Here is a 14,769-nt window from a genome sequence, read left to right on the forward strand (position 1 = left end):
AGTCCCTTTGCCCAGTATGCTCTGGACAAATACCTCCCAGTCTTCTGAGACAACATTCAGGGTTGTCCTCATATTTGATCTCTGATTTGCACTCTATCTACAATACTGGAGCTCACATTCTCTCTATGTCTAACCGCTTATACTTCACACTTCGACATTTTATCAATGAAGAATGATGCAATCATTACAAAGCACTAATCCTCATCATCTTTGACTTGATCACCTTCTAGAATGTGAAGTGACCTTCCTTGAACTATTTAACCAAATACCATGCGCAAAAACCATATGAAATGCCCGTAGAATTGACTAGAATGCGCACACGATTTGGGGAATCCACTTTCAGGCTATAACGTGCCCTCAACACTCGAGAGCTATGTTATAATGCAGGTAAGGAGCTCTGTCGACTGTGTTATAACGTAGGTTGTCTACCTACTCAACTGCATTACCTTGATTTTTTGCCCAAACCTTTGTCAAATTGCACCAACAGTTCTAAAACCTGTCCATCTTCCTTTGTAAGCATCTCCAGAACTTGTAGAGCCTCTGCAAACATCAGAAACATCTCAAATACATGTCATCAAGCCTTTTATCGTCATGAAAAATCATCCAAGCCCATTGACGTCAATGCCAACACAATTGACTCCTTAGTTAGACATCCTAGGTTGACATCAATGCCAACATCATGAGGCCAACGGTTCCTACCATATCATTCTCAATCAAAATAAAAGGAACTTATGAATGTCCCAACCCCAATGAATAATAAACTATTACATTTTTAAAGGTCTATTGGGAAAAGCAAGTTGGCTAATCAAGCTATGTAAGAAAGAAAAAGAAAATCATGGAAATAAAAAGCATATTGGTGTGGTGGTAAAAATTGTTAGTTTTTGGTAGCATCAGATGTGCTTTAGCCTTGAAAATTGGTCAGAGGCTAAGGCACACGAGTTCTAAAGAACCCAGAAACCGTTTGGTGAAATTCCACCCGGATTGTATTTTATTAAAATAATTAATATTTTTAATGGGGTTCCTAAGTCTAAACTTAGGAAAATTAAAATATTAATGGGTATTAATCAAAATATGGGTCAGAATGATTTAGAAGGTGGATCAAGTCAAGTTTTAATCTTAGCCATTGATTAGAGACTTAATCTCGGCTGTTGAAGTCTCAACGAGAAAAGTATAAGGAGGCTTGGGGTTCATTTATCAACCCACACGGAGAGAACAAATTGATCTGGAGTTCCATTTCTGGGGCTAGGAAGCTGAGAAATTCGAACTAGGTGATCATTCTGCAGCAAAGGGGCAGGGATAGTTCAGGAGTACTGGCGGAGAGGCGGAGAGAAGCTACTGGAGGCACCACAACAGCTAAGAAGACTAACGCTGGGCCCACGCAGGCCTGACGTAGAGCTAGAAGGGCCAACACAGAAGCAGAAGTTGCCCTCCACGTAGAAAGTCGGAATTGCCGGAATAGCCGAGAAGGTTGACGCAAAAGGCAGAAGAGACAACGCAGGGCTAGCACAGAGCCTGAAAGGCTGACGCAGGGCTTACGCATGGCCAACGCAGAGATAGCCGGGGTTAGTGAGTTCTGCTGCCAGATCAGCTGGAATCTACCGGGTGAAGTGAGGTAAAACTCACTCAGTTTTCCGCCATTGTATTTTCTTTGTCATTGGATTGCAGGAGGGCATCCAACATTGTATTCAAAATTACTGCTTAATAATAGAAAACCCTCAGAGTTGCTGCACCGGTTTTCCCGCATTGGGTTTTTCCAGGGACTATTTTGTCCAAAAATAACTGTGTCCTATGTATCTTGTTCTTTGCTCACTTTTCTGTTTCATGTAATCAAATATTAAATTAGTGTAGGCTGCAGAAGTAATTTGCTTCAGTATTCAGAGAATAACTTGATAATGCATATTAAAATCAAGTAGGTGAAGTAGATTCAGATTTGCTGCAGTAGGGGTTCCTTAAGGATTAGGAATTTTCACAAAAATAGGTCAAGGAAAGGGTAACTCATGCCTTGACTATTTCTCCCTCTTCACATCAATGCACTCTAGATGGTGGACCTCCTTCAACTCTTACCTAGGCAATGGCATCCTCCTTGAAGTCAATCCCATTCCATGTCCACCTTTATCACATGCACGTGTGGATTAATGTGTCTTTCTAGGAAGTGTCTCTCCTCTTAGGGTTGGAAGCACCTAATAGGGTTTTTAATAACCATCTAAAGCATAGTTGTGGTAACTCGCTTACAAATCACCAACTAGAAAGGCATTTGAAGGAAAGACTTGCATGAAGTATTTTTATGCCTCTAGCATTAAATATGGTCCATTATGATACTTTTATGGTTTCTTTACTTATTGATGTTGATCTCATTTGATCTTGAGGGTATGTCTTAGGCAAATTCTTCCAGATACGTTGTATATCCCTTGAGGAATGATTTGACACTTCTAGAGGGTGTTTATCCTAGCATGAGAGCACTTATGACCTTTCACCCACAACAATGTCCCCATAGAGATGACCATTGGCTTTTAAGGAGGTCTCACATGGTTATATGATACCTTCTACACCTCTAGAAGTTGAAATAATGAGTACGGAGGCTAAGGCGTTGCCAGGATTGATGATGTACCCTAGACCACCCAGGACACCCCAAGGTTGGCGTTTCACTTTCTTGATGGCCATTTCTTTGTTCCAAAGTCTAGATGAGTATGATGATGATTTGAGATACTTTGGGAGGGTTGGTACACTCTCCTTCATGCTGATGTCATGCCCTAGGCTCTCAATGTCTCCCTTGCAAGCCCTAGTTCTCTTCTTTCCTCTTGGATGCAATGGCTCTTTAGGGTAGCAAATTATCTTGGGGAAGATTTGTTTTGCATGGAGATACTTTCTTGGATTTGATGAAGTGATGCTTGAATGAATGGTGTAAGTTTGATGCTATTTTTCTTCCATTTTGCTGTAATTGTTGGAATTGGGGTTTATCTTGTGCCATATTAATAAATGCCATGTTTTTATAAACTTTTGTTTCTTCATATGCATAATTTGTCATCAAATATCCATCAAGGGAACTAGATTGCATCCCTTGACCTTAGGTCTCCTTAAAGTGAAAATTGCTAGGGTTTGGTAGGGAGCTAGTTTATCTCTCTCCCTCTCTATCCAAGGTCCCCTTCCATTGACCTCGTCCTTTTGACTCCATCTACCTAGTTGATTGATGGAAATGGTCCTTGTGTGTTGATCAACTTAATCCATTGTTTCTTATTTTATGGTAAACAAGGGTTAGGGTTTGGTAAAATCTGCATTTTATAGCTTAATTTCATGTATATGTTATTGTATTAAAATTAGGCATTGCATCTATAAATGTTAAAAAGGAAAAATCTTTCATTATATACATTTTCACCTTTGTTTTAGGGTTTGTTTGCTGTTTTGTGCATTCTCAGCCATCAAAAAACCTAGTGTTGGCCTACCTCTTGTTAACCTTTTGTTGATATTACCTTTAATAGGCTATTTTAAATTGCTGTTGTAAGTGTTGCATACTATAAAAAGTGCATTCTCCTAAAGATCTTAATCTATAGCAGCAATCCATTATTTGATGGTGGCTAGTGGGAAGGCTAACTTGCAAATCTATAGAACTTACCTCGGCCTCCTATTCTTAACCGATAGTTTCCTTCGTTCCATCATCTCTCTATCACCCTAAGCCTTGCTTTATTGAAGACCTCTCCAGGGTGTATCAATTAAGAAGCTCATTAGGGAGCCATTTGGCTTAGGATTCCTTAATCATCTAACCTGGAAGTCTTGTTGGGGAAGCCTCCGTTGTGGGGATAGTATCCAACCACAAAAGAATAGGGGAGGAGTCACTGAGGTGACTGGTGACTGAGCTCATTTTTACCCTAGACCTAGAGTGCCTAGTGAGGCTTTGCACTAGGCTGCTAGATTTTGTGGTAACAGCACTGTAGTTGCAATATTATGTATTGGATGAAGAGACATTTTCAAGGAATTGCACTATTTTTTAACTATGTGATTTGATATCACAAGTTACATGCATTACGTCATTCATGGACAGTATGATCGTCTAGAAAATGATCTGTTTTGTTAGTCACTCTTATAATGAAAATAAAAAGATTATATGCTCTAGACAGAAATATTATGTGTAGTATTAAAAAATGTATGCTTTTGTTATTCTTGAGACTAGGGGTTTTCTGCAATGTAAATAATGAGCTGACTTTTCTTGCTTTTTATAGAGGTTCTTTGGGCTTTGGAGAGGAGGCTTTGCAATCTCTACCTGGTAATGTTGGGCGACAGGTATGGCTTTGCATTTTTTTTTTGTAGGTGGCTGGACATGGATATTTACTCTCTTAATGTCACTTATGTAATCACTCTGATTAATGGAGTAACTTTTGTTTTTTGTTAATATCTTGCTCAGGATGTGGCTGATGTCATAAATGCTGTTGATCTAATAATTCACAAGGGACTTGCCCTCCCAACAAACATAGTAGTGCTTGGTGGGTCACACGGAGGGTTTCTTGCAACCCATTTAATTGGCCAGGTAAGTTGATCTGTGAAAGATGTCTTCCGAAAAATGATGAGGCCTTAAAACTAAAGGTCAAGCAGGAAATAAATTTTAGCAACACGATTTTACTTCCTATTTTAGGATCTGTTTTGTTGATTGTTGTTACATCCTGCTGAAGTGAACTTACATTTATCTATCTATCTTCTGCTTTATTTTTGCATTGCATTCCATGCATGGTACTAGCAAATTGTTGTACCTGTTTCTTTAATGTCTTTTATGGATCTAAGTTTCTATGACTGAAGAAAATGCTACACATACTGTCTCTATTGTGATTATCACTGATGCTTTAATTTATTTTGACTTGAACACCACTACTGGCATGTTTCCAATTTCTTTCTCTTGATCTTTCTGTTTGAAGTTTAAGCTAACCTTTTTCTTATATCCTCTTCAGCACGAGAAAGAAACAATGCTTCTTCAGTCATGGAGGCTGTTGATCTGCTTATTCAATTTCTTTTCTTCAATTTTTTTTTATTTACTTGGAATGAAAGCACGGGAAACCCCAGAGTACTTCCCCACATATCTTGGATGGTAAAGCGGGTAAACCATTGGTCCTAATTACAGGCCCTCGCCCCAAGGAACTAGCAACAATATCAAAGAACTTCATGTCTGGCTCTAGAGTCTAGACCACTTGAGCTAACCCTTGGGGCTATCAGCTTATTCAATTCTAAAAATCTTTATAGTATAATTTGGAAATGGGAGAAACTATAGCAAGAGAACAAGAGATGTATTTATTGCTTCATTCCATCATAGAAATCTTTACGATATAATTAGAAAGCAGAGAAATTATAGCAAGAGAACGAGAGATGTATTTATTGTCTCTCAATGCCTTCTTTCCTTGAATCATATATAGTCTTATCAGTATTGATTTGCAATGTTCAGCCTTCTTCTCATGGGGGTTGTTTACATTGTACCATATGGATGACATTCTCTGATTCTTCAAGGATATTGATTTCTGACATTGTTCCATTCCCTCATTCACAAAATGTTAAGGGCCATGTTTATTTGTATGGAAAGGTGTCATATATTCTTTCTTGTATTGAAAAAATAAAAGGTGTCCTTGTTGTTTATATCCGGGGCTTAACCTATTGGAATAATTGTTATATTAGTCATATTTGTAATAACCTAACTTAGGTATGTAATTTGTAACTACTTGTTATTATTAATGATAAAAGGTATATAATTTGTAACTACTTGTTATTATTAATGATAAAAGGGACACATAAAGAGAACCAAGATTGCATAGATAATACGAAAGAAAAAGTTTTTTTATAATGAGTTACAAGCTGCTTAAGTCAATCCACTTACCAAAAAGCACATGAAAATTGAATAGGATAAATAACCTAAAGTCCAAGGGACTTTATTAATTCCTATGTATGATATCTATATGACCATTATAATTTGATATTTACTTTAACAACCTCCCTCAATGATCAATCTACTAACTACACCAAGCTTATGTTAGAACTTCACATATTTTTTAGGACTCAATGGCTTGGTGAAAATGTTTGTAGTTTGGTCCTCTGTGGGATAGTACTATAACACAGTAGATCCATCCTCCACAAGCTATGTATGAAGTGGTAATGTATCTCAGCATGCTGGGTATGCTCGTGAAGATTGGATTCTTAGCTAGTTTGAGCACCCTTTGGTAAGTTGGTTGTGATAGAGTAGCGATGTTGGCTCAGTTTGTTGCATCTTCATTTCTGAAAATATCCCCCTGAGCCAAACTGCCTCACATGCTCCTGTCACCGCTCCTCGATTTTGTACTTCCATTAATGAAAGGTCTACTGCATGCTACTTCTTGCTGGTCCATGTGAATGCACCCGTGCCAAGGTTGAATAATATCCAGATTTTGATTCTTTATCATCCACAACTTGTCCAATCTATGTTAAAGCTCTAAGGGCTAGATAGTTCTCTGTTGTAGATAATTGCATTTTTAAACATTTTTCACATTACATTCATCTCATATCATCATAAGCAATTATATAGAGAGAACATTGACATTAGAAATGTAGGGGAACAATAAGGAACATTAGAAGAAAATCATAAACAATAGAGAACCCAGGATTTTTGGTCAAAGACCAGGGCAAAACCCTACGGGGGAAAACCCATAATCAATTCTTCTTCTTCTTTGATATTCATCAAATGTTCTGCTGAGATACAAAGTACAATTATAGTGAGACACAAGTCTTTAAACATCACCAAGCTGGATTCAATTGCAAAGAAGGGATATTTCGTTGGTTACAACAAAACATCCGAGGTATACAGGATCTATATTCCAAGGACTAGAATGGTCGTTGTGAGACGAGACATTAAGTTTTAGGAGGAAAAAGCCTTTAGGAGATCTCGTGAATTGCCAGTAGTTGATTAGAGTCAGCAAGTAGAAGCTCTAATGGTTGAACAACAATCTCAAGTCCAGGGTACAAGTACAAGAATAGTGACAAGTATTGCTACAAGCGCAGAGGAGAGTTCGTAGAATAAGGAGCAGGAGCATGGTGAGGAGCTTGAAGCTCCACCCACTTGAATTGGCAGGAGGAATCACGAGGTGCTTCAAAGATTGAGAATGCACAAGAGTTTGTAGGAGCTCCTAGATTGAGCACCAGGGACCGGGGACCACTAGAAAGATATTCAGGTTACAAGGCAATGATGAGTCAGCGCGTTGATAGTGAGCCTTCCAACTATGAAAGAGGCTACACAACACTAGGTGTGGCAGGATGCTATGGTGGAGGAGTATATCTCCGTCATGCTGAACAATGTTTGGGAGGTGGTGCCTAGACCGTTGGATAGGACGGTGGTTGGTTCTCATTGGATCTTTAAGATCAAGCACACTACAGATCGCAACATTGAAAAATTCAAAGCCAGGTTCGTGGCCGAGGGTTTCTCTCAGAAAGAAGAAATAATTGATGAGGAGATGTTTGCTCCATTGGCCAGGTATACTTCCATTAGGGCCGTGGTCTCACTTGCAGCATATATGGGATGGAAGATTCATCAGATGGATGTCAAAATAGCATTCATAAACAAAGTTATAGAAGAGGAGGTGTACATAGAACAACTAGAGGGCTTTGAGACGCATGGGAGGGAGACCCATGTATGCAAGTTGAAGAGAGCGCTATAAGGACTCAAGCAAGCTCCCAGAGAATGGTATGGTTGTATTGACAACTACTTGCAAGAGATGGGCTTTGTGAAGAGTGAGGCAGATTCAAACCTCTACTACCTTATGGGTGGAGGTGAACTCTCATTCTTGTTTTGTATGTGGGTGATCTATTTTTGACTAGGTCACCATTGCTCATAGAAGACTGCAAGAGGGACTTAGGAGCAGAGTTTGAGATGAAGGATTTGGGGTTGATGCATTATTTTCTAGGACTTGAGCTGTGGCATACAAATGAGGAGATCTTCCTTGGTCAAGGGAGATACACTATGGAGATCTTGGAGAAATTCAAGTTGTTGGACTGTACATCCATGTCTACACCTATGATAACCAATTGGAAGAAGATTGATGCATCTAAGCAAGAGGTAGTGGACCCCACCTTCTATAGACAACCTTGGCGCTCTCATGTATCTGGTCAACACAATGCCAAACATTTGCTTTGCGGTCAACACTATTAGTCAGTTCATGATGGAACCAAAGAGGCTGCATTGGATAACAACGAAGCATGTGCTATGGTATCTACAAGGTACAATTGAGTATGGGTTGAGAGGGAGATGGTGTCAGGTTGATGGGCTACACTAATGAAAACTGGGCAAGTAATGTAGTGCACAGGAAAAACATTTTAGGGTGTTTCTTCAACATGGGATCAGGGGTTGTCTCTTAGTACAATAGGAAGTAGAAGTCGGTTGCATTAAGCTCTGCAGAAGCAGAGTACATGGTAGCAAGCATGGCTACATGTGAGGCCATATGGCTTCGGAAGCTGCTAGTGGCATTGTTTGGTCAGAGGATGGAGTCGACTAGTATCTACTGTGATAATCAGAGTTGCGTCAAGCTATCTGAGAATCTAGTGTTTCATGATAGGTTGAAGCACATCGACATTAGATACCATTTCGTCAGGGACTGTGTAAATTGTGGATAAGTTCGACTACAATATGTTCCCGCAGATCAGTAGGTTGCAGACATTCTGACGAAGGCCTTGGGTAAAGGAAAGTTTGTTTTCTATAGGGATAAGTTGGGTGTTGTGTTAAAATTGTGATGTTCTATGCTGTAACAATTAATTATTACAAAACTTATTTTTGCTACAATATTAGTTAAGCAATTGTAGATAGAACATAAACCAATTGCACAATTGAAAACAACCATGAACAAGATAAGACACAGAGAATTTAAGTCCAATGACTAGGGAAAAACCCACAAGGGAAAATCCCAACCAAATTCTTCTTCTATTAGATATCAATTATTCAACAAAGATACAAAATACAATGAGAGATCAAGAGAATGAGTAAGTTCACCCAAATCTAAACAAGTTGTAGCATGAAGATCACTGGTAGCAACAACTGATGCAAACACTGAATCAACCTTCAAGTTCTGCTCTTACTCTCCAAGTCTCTCTCTCTCACAATCTTCTTCAAGTCTCTCCAACTCTCTCTCTCAAGTTCGAATCCTTCTTTCACAATGCACAAGTAGTGAGAATGAGATGATATGAGATACATATATAGGAGGAGCAACAAATTCTGGTCATAAAGAAGGAGCAATACACATGCCTTGAGGAGGAGTTACATATGCCATTTAGGGAGGTACACATGCCTTTGTAACTCATGCCATTAAGGAGGTATGCATGCCTTTGTAACTCATGTCATTAAGGAGGTACACATGCCTTTGTAACTCATGCTATTAAGGTGTAAGAGGAATCTTTTATGACATGCTTTTATTGTGAGTAAGAGGAATATGCCATGTCTTAATGAGTGCATAAGAGAGAGAGTAACATTTGCATTAATGAAAGCGTAAGAGAATCTTTTATGACAAGACTTTAATGAGAGTGAAATGTATCCATTGAGAGAGAGAGAGAGAGTTACGATGTGCTATGTGAGACATAGAGGTATGAAGTGATTAAGTGATGAAGGTAAGGTGACTTGAAGTTCCTTTTAATAATAATAATGTCATAGTATCATAAGGATAATAATAAAGGTAATGATAATATTGATGATTAAGTCAAAAATTGAACTATTAAGATTGATTAATGATAAGTTAAGTGATTTTCCAACATCTATACTTGATTACCAATTGATGCAAGGTGATTTACTATTTTTGGAAAGTCATGCTTGAGATGCTAGACATGACTTTCTAATTTTAGAAAGTCACTCCAGAATTGTTAGAAATGAAATTTTATTTAAGGAAATTCATCCCTGAGCTACCAATTTTCAACACTCCCTCTCAGTTAGGGAGGAATTTCTTTCTGTAACAAAGATCTCTACTTTCTATGCTCATCTTTGCTCGTCTCTGATCATCTCTACTCTGGAAGAATGATGTCACAATCTAATGAAGAAGGATCATCATAGGGGAGATTCGTCTATCTCCTTATATCTACTGATCTTCCCATCTTGACACAGGCTTGTGGAGATTACCACTTGTCAACACATGACAAGGATCGCGCTCAACCAAGCTTTACCATAAGTGTCAAGTGGTAGAACACTTGCATCCACAGACTTTGGCGGATTTACCACTTGTCGACACATGACAAGGTTTGTGCACAACCAAGTCTCACCTTTGCTTGGGGGAATTACCACTTGACAAGGATTGCGCACAACCAAGTCTCACCTCTGCTTGAGCGGATTACTAGTTGTCAAGGATTGCACACAACCAAGCTTTACCACATCGTTTGGCCGGATGGGCGGTACTCCCAACAAGCCCAACTTGTGGGTAGGATGCATACTAGGGTATACTCTTGGCAAGTCCTAGACTTGATGGTAGGGGGGATTACCACTTGTCAATACAAGACACGGATCACACACAACCTACAGTCAAGAGTTCCCTCAACCCCTGGAGCTCTCCTGGCTCCATTCCCAACTTGGGACCTGAAACAAGAGGGAAGACTCAAAGAGCATAGCTCAGTGTTCTCGATCATCCATGACCACCCCCACCAAGAAGGGTCACATCTGTCAGTTCAAGCTGCTCTCTGAATACCAAGAAATTCCCTTTCGGAAAACGCTTGGTAAGTATGTTAGCTATCTGATCATCAATTGCAATATGAAGTCTTATTGCTCCTATCTGCATCATATCCCCAACATAGTGATATTTGATCTCAATGTACTTGGACTTGTAATAGAGCACAGGATTTTCTGCAAGACGAATCCCACTCTTATTGTCACAGTATATTACTGTCGTATCTAGCACATGCTCAAACAACTCTCCAAAGAGCTTCCTCAACCATACTGCCTCACAACTAGCCATGCTAGCAACAATGTACTCGACTTTCGCCGTGCTAAGGGCTACAAACTTTTGTTTTTTGCTCATCCAAGATATCATGGTAGATCCCAAGCTAATGCTTCTATTAGCAGAGTTACCAACCCAGTCAACATCAGAGTACCCATGTAGTCTCACATCTCTGGTAGTATATCTCAATCCAAGATTGATGGTCCCATGCAAGTATCTCAGCACATGCTTTGTAACAATCTAGTGTGCATGTGATGGATTAATCATATATTGGCTTAGAGTATTGACTGCAAAACATATGTTCGGTCTAGTGTTCACTAAGAACATTAGTGCCCTAATCAATTGTCAATACTCAAAAGTATTAGCCAAATCAGGTCTTGTAGCTTCACCACATAACTTTTGGAAATTCATTTCCATTGGTGCGTTCATGGACTTACATTCTGTCATACCAAATCTTTCCAGAAGCTTGACAACATATTTTCCTTGAGAAAGGATCTCACTAGGTCCTTGCCATATCTCTAGGCCCAAAAGTATTGCATCAAATGAAGATCTTTCATTTCAAATTCAGAAGCTAACTCCCTCTTACATTGGAGGATAAGAGATTTTCCACCAGTCAAGAATAAGTCATCAACATATAATACCAAAATCAAAGGCATACCTTGGACCGTCTTGAAGTAGAGATTTGGATCAATATTGCTTTTGGTAAAACCAAGCTTCATCGAGAAGCTATCAATGCGAGCATACCAAGCTCTTGGGGTTTGCTTCAATACATAAAGAACTTTCTTCACTCTACACACGAGTTTTCTTGTCATGCACTTCAAAGCTTTCTGGTTGCTCCACAAATACTTCTTCCTTGAGGAAGCCATGTAGAAAAGTAGTTTTCACATCCATTTGGTGAAGAGTCCATCCCTGGCTAGCAGCTAGAGCCACAATGGATCAGATGGTAGTATATCGAGCAATAGGTGCAAAAATCTCATCATAGTCTTCTCCCTCTTTCTGAGAGAAGCCTCTAGCCACAAATCTAGCTTTATATTTTTCAATATTGCCATCCGCACCATGTTTGATTTTATACAACCATTTGGAAGTCACAACAGACTTACCTTTAGGTCTTGGAACTACTTCCCATACATCATTATGTATGATGGACTCATATTCTTCAACCATTGCATCTTTCCATACTTGATCTTTCATTGCTTCTTCAAAAGTGCATGGTTCGGCCTGAATAATGTTGCTCATGGCTACAACGTATCCCTGGAACTGACAAGGTTTCTTGCTTTCTTTGGAAGTTCCTCTAGGGGAAGCATGTCTATCAACATCCTATAGAGTGTCGCGAAGCCATAATGGCCTCTTTCTAGCAAGAGGTTCACTTGGAGGAGGATCCAAGGGGTACATGGGCTCCATGGGTTCATCAACATGATCAGGTTTAGGCTCAAGATCTTCTTGAGCATCCAAGGCATCATCCTGATTTTCAACATTAAAAGGAGGAGGACGAGTGTCTCTTGCCTTTCCTAGAGTTGCATCTTCATCAAATGTTACATCCTTGCTATACTCTATTGTTCTTTGACCAGATATGTATATTTTGTAAGCTTTCGAATTTTCATAATAACCAATAGACATACCCGTTTTACCTGAAGCTTCCAACTTGGTCCTTTTTTCCTTTGGCACATGAAAGTAACAGGGAGGCCAAAGATCCTCAAGTGCCCAACTTCAGGCTTTTCACTAGTGAAGAGTTCTTTAGGACATAGACAACAATGTTAGTAGCTTCTCCCCAAAGAAGCTTTGGTAGCTTCTGATCATGCAACATAGCTTTGACTGCTTCCATGATGGTTCCGTTCCTTCTTTCGGTGGTTGGCAACTGATCTTTGATTTTTCATATCGTCATGCAGTATGCTTGAATGGTCTCTTCTTTGTTCATCTTAATGACCTTGAGTTGGTTCTTCAAAGCAAGGATTTGACTCAAGTTGTTTACTTGATACATTCCAATCAACTTGTCATACATTTCCTTAGATTTCTTCAGTTTGAGACATAGGCGATGAGATGGTCTCCAAGAAAATCAATGATAATCTATTTAGCCTTGACTTCTCCTTTCTTTTGAGAGCAACATTCAAATTTTATGGTGGTTCTGCTACCTCACCTCTAACATATTCTAATACATCATGTTCCTCAAGAGTAATATCCAATTTTGCCTTCTATGGACCAAAATTCGAAGCTGTTGGAAATACTAAGAGGGGGTTGAACCAATATTTCTTAGCAATTAAAACTTTTTAATCCTTTTTAGAGCGCTAGTTAATCTTTAGTTATTATTATTGTTCTTCTTCATATAATCATAAGCAATAATCAACATCAGGCAACATGATACAACAACGCACAAAGATAAAATAGTGGACAAAGATTTTAGGTGGAAACCCCCTCCAGGTCAAAAACCACCGAATGCTTCTTAGTAATTGTTTTCTTCATCTCTTTTAAAGAAAAATTAATTACATCAACTTCTCAGCCACAATTGAAGGATCCCATGTTAGTTTCTGTAACATTGGAGGTGTTCTAGTCACGAAACTTTGTGGAGAGGCTAAACCACATGAGATCTCCATAACCTAGAAATCATTTTTGTAAATTCCACTCAGAAGTGTCTCAATTATATTATTAACCTATTTTTAAATATTTCCTAAGTCTAAACTTAGGAAATCTAGTTAATTAATCAGTTTTAATTGAGATAAGGTGTGAATCATCTAGAAACTCACACGGATCGACAGGGATTTAATCTTGGCCCTTGATTAAGTTTTAATCTTGGCCTTTAGAGGTCTAACAGAGGATTATAAGAAGTCGATGGGTAGATGGAGAATACACTTGAGACATTTGTGAGAACCACAGAGAGTTTGATTTCCTTTGAGAGTTCGATTTTCCAGAGAGCCAACGGTGCTGGCAGAGTTCGAGCTTCAGTAAAGAAGCAGAGACAGTTGGCTAGAGGAAGATTTCCAGATTCGTCGAGTGCATTTGCAGAGAGGCAAAGATAGCCATAGTGAGGTTGATGCAGGGGTTGCATAGAAGCCTCTAGAGGCAATTCGATTTTGCTGTGGAGAAGTCGAGTTTCAGTTCCAGAGGTCGAAAAAGGGTTCCAAAAGGCCAAAGAGAGAGTTTCTCAGCCATTGGCAAACAAGACGGCTACAAGAGCAACTGATTAGGGCTGAGTGTATAAGGGACTATGCTAGGGTGACATAGGCTTGTGTAGAAGCAATTTGGATGACTCACTTGGAGCTGCATTTGGAGCCCGGATTACTTGTGGGGTGAGGAAAATTCCTCACTAGATTTTTGCCAGTATTTTTCTCTGTTGGATAGCTAGATTCAACATTTAGTTGTACTCGGAATCTCACTGCTGCATAATAATATAAAACCCTCAGTTGCTACACCGATTTTCCCAAGTTGGGTTTTCTTGGGACATTTGTCCAAAAATAATTGTGTTAATTTTTATCTATGTGTGCTAGTGTATTTCTCAGTTTCCAGCACTATTTTCTTCCGCAGTTTATTTGTGAAAGTTGCAGTGTGAATTATTTGGTATATGTCGTAGCAAATAAATTGTTAAACTAATTAACAATTAGAAAAATAATTTCCAGTTGCTGCATCAGGATTTTAGGCTTGAAATTTTCACATGGTATCAGAGAAGCGTGATTGATCAGCTGAGAAGCTCATAAGCGAAAGAAGGAAAATTTCGTTGTTCAAAAGGAGCATAAGGCCGAAATTTTATGGTATTGTGTAGTGCCTAGCTAGGTAGTACTAATTACTGGGGCAAGGGTTTGATTTTTAGTTGCACAGTAGCAAAAATTCGATTTGCCCAGAATAGTGATTCTAGTAGGTAGAGGGAGCAGCAACAACT

General features: G+C 39.1%; 1 protein-coding gene across 1 annotated transcript in view; it reads left to right on the top strand.

Moving 5' to 3' along the window:
• Positions 1 to 14,769, top strand: part of LOC149167821 (acylamino-acid-releasing enzyme 1-like) — a 275,851-nt gene that overhangs the window by 157,213 nt on the left and 103,869 nt on the right. Inside the window, exons 13-14 of the mRNA XM_089430600.1 lie at positions 4,215 to 4,275; positions 4,397 to 4,519. Of these exons, the coding sequence (XP_089286726.1) occupies positions 4,215 to 4,275; positions 4,397 to 4,519 (184 nt within the window). The remainder of the gene's footprint in view (positions 1 to 4,214; positions 4,276 to 4,396; positions 4,520 to 14,769) is intronic.

Source organism: Pinus tabuliformis, chromosome 5_1 (assembly GCF_031772625.1).
Source record: "Pinus tabuliformis cultivar Carrire ecotype Pingquan chromosome 5_1, CPIR1, whole genome shotgun sequence".
Taxonomy (NCBI): domain Eukaryota; kingdom Viridiplantae; phylum Streptophyta; class Pinopsida; order Pinales; family Pinaceae; genus Pinus; species Pinus tabuliformis.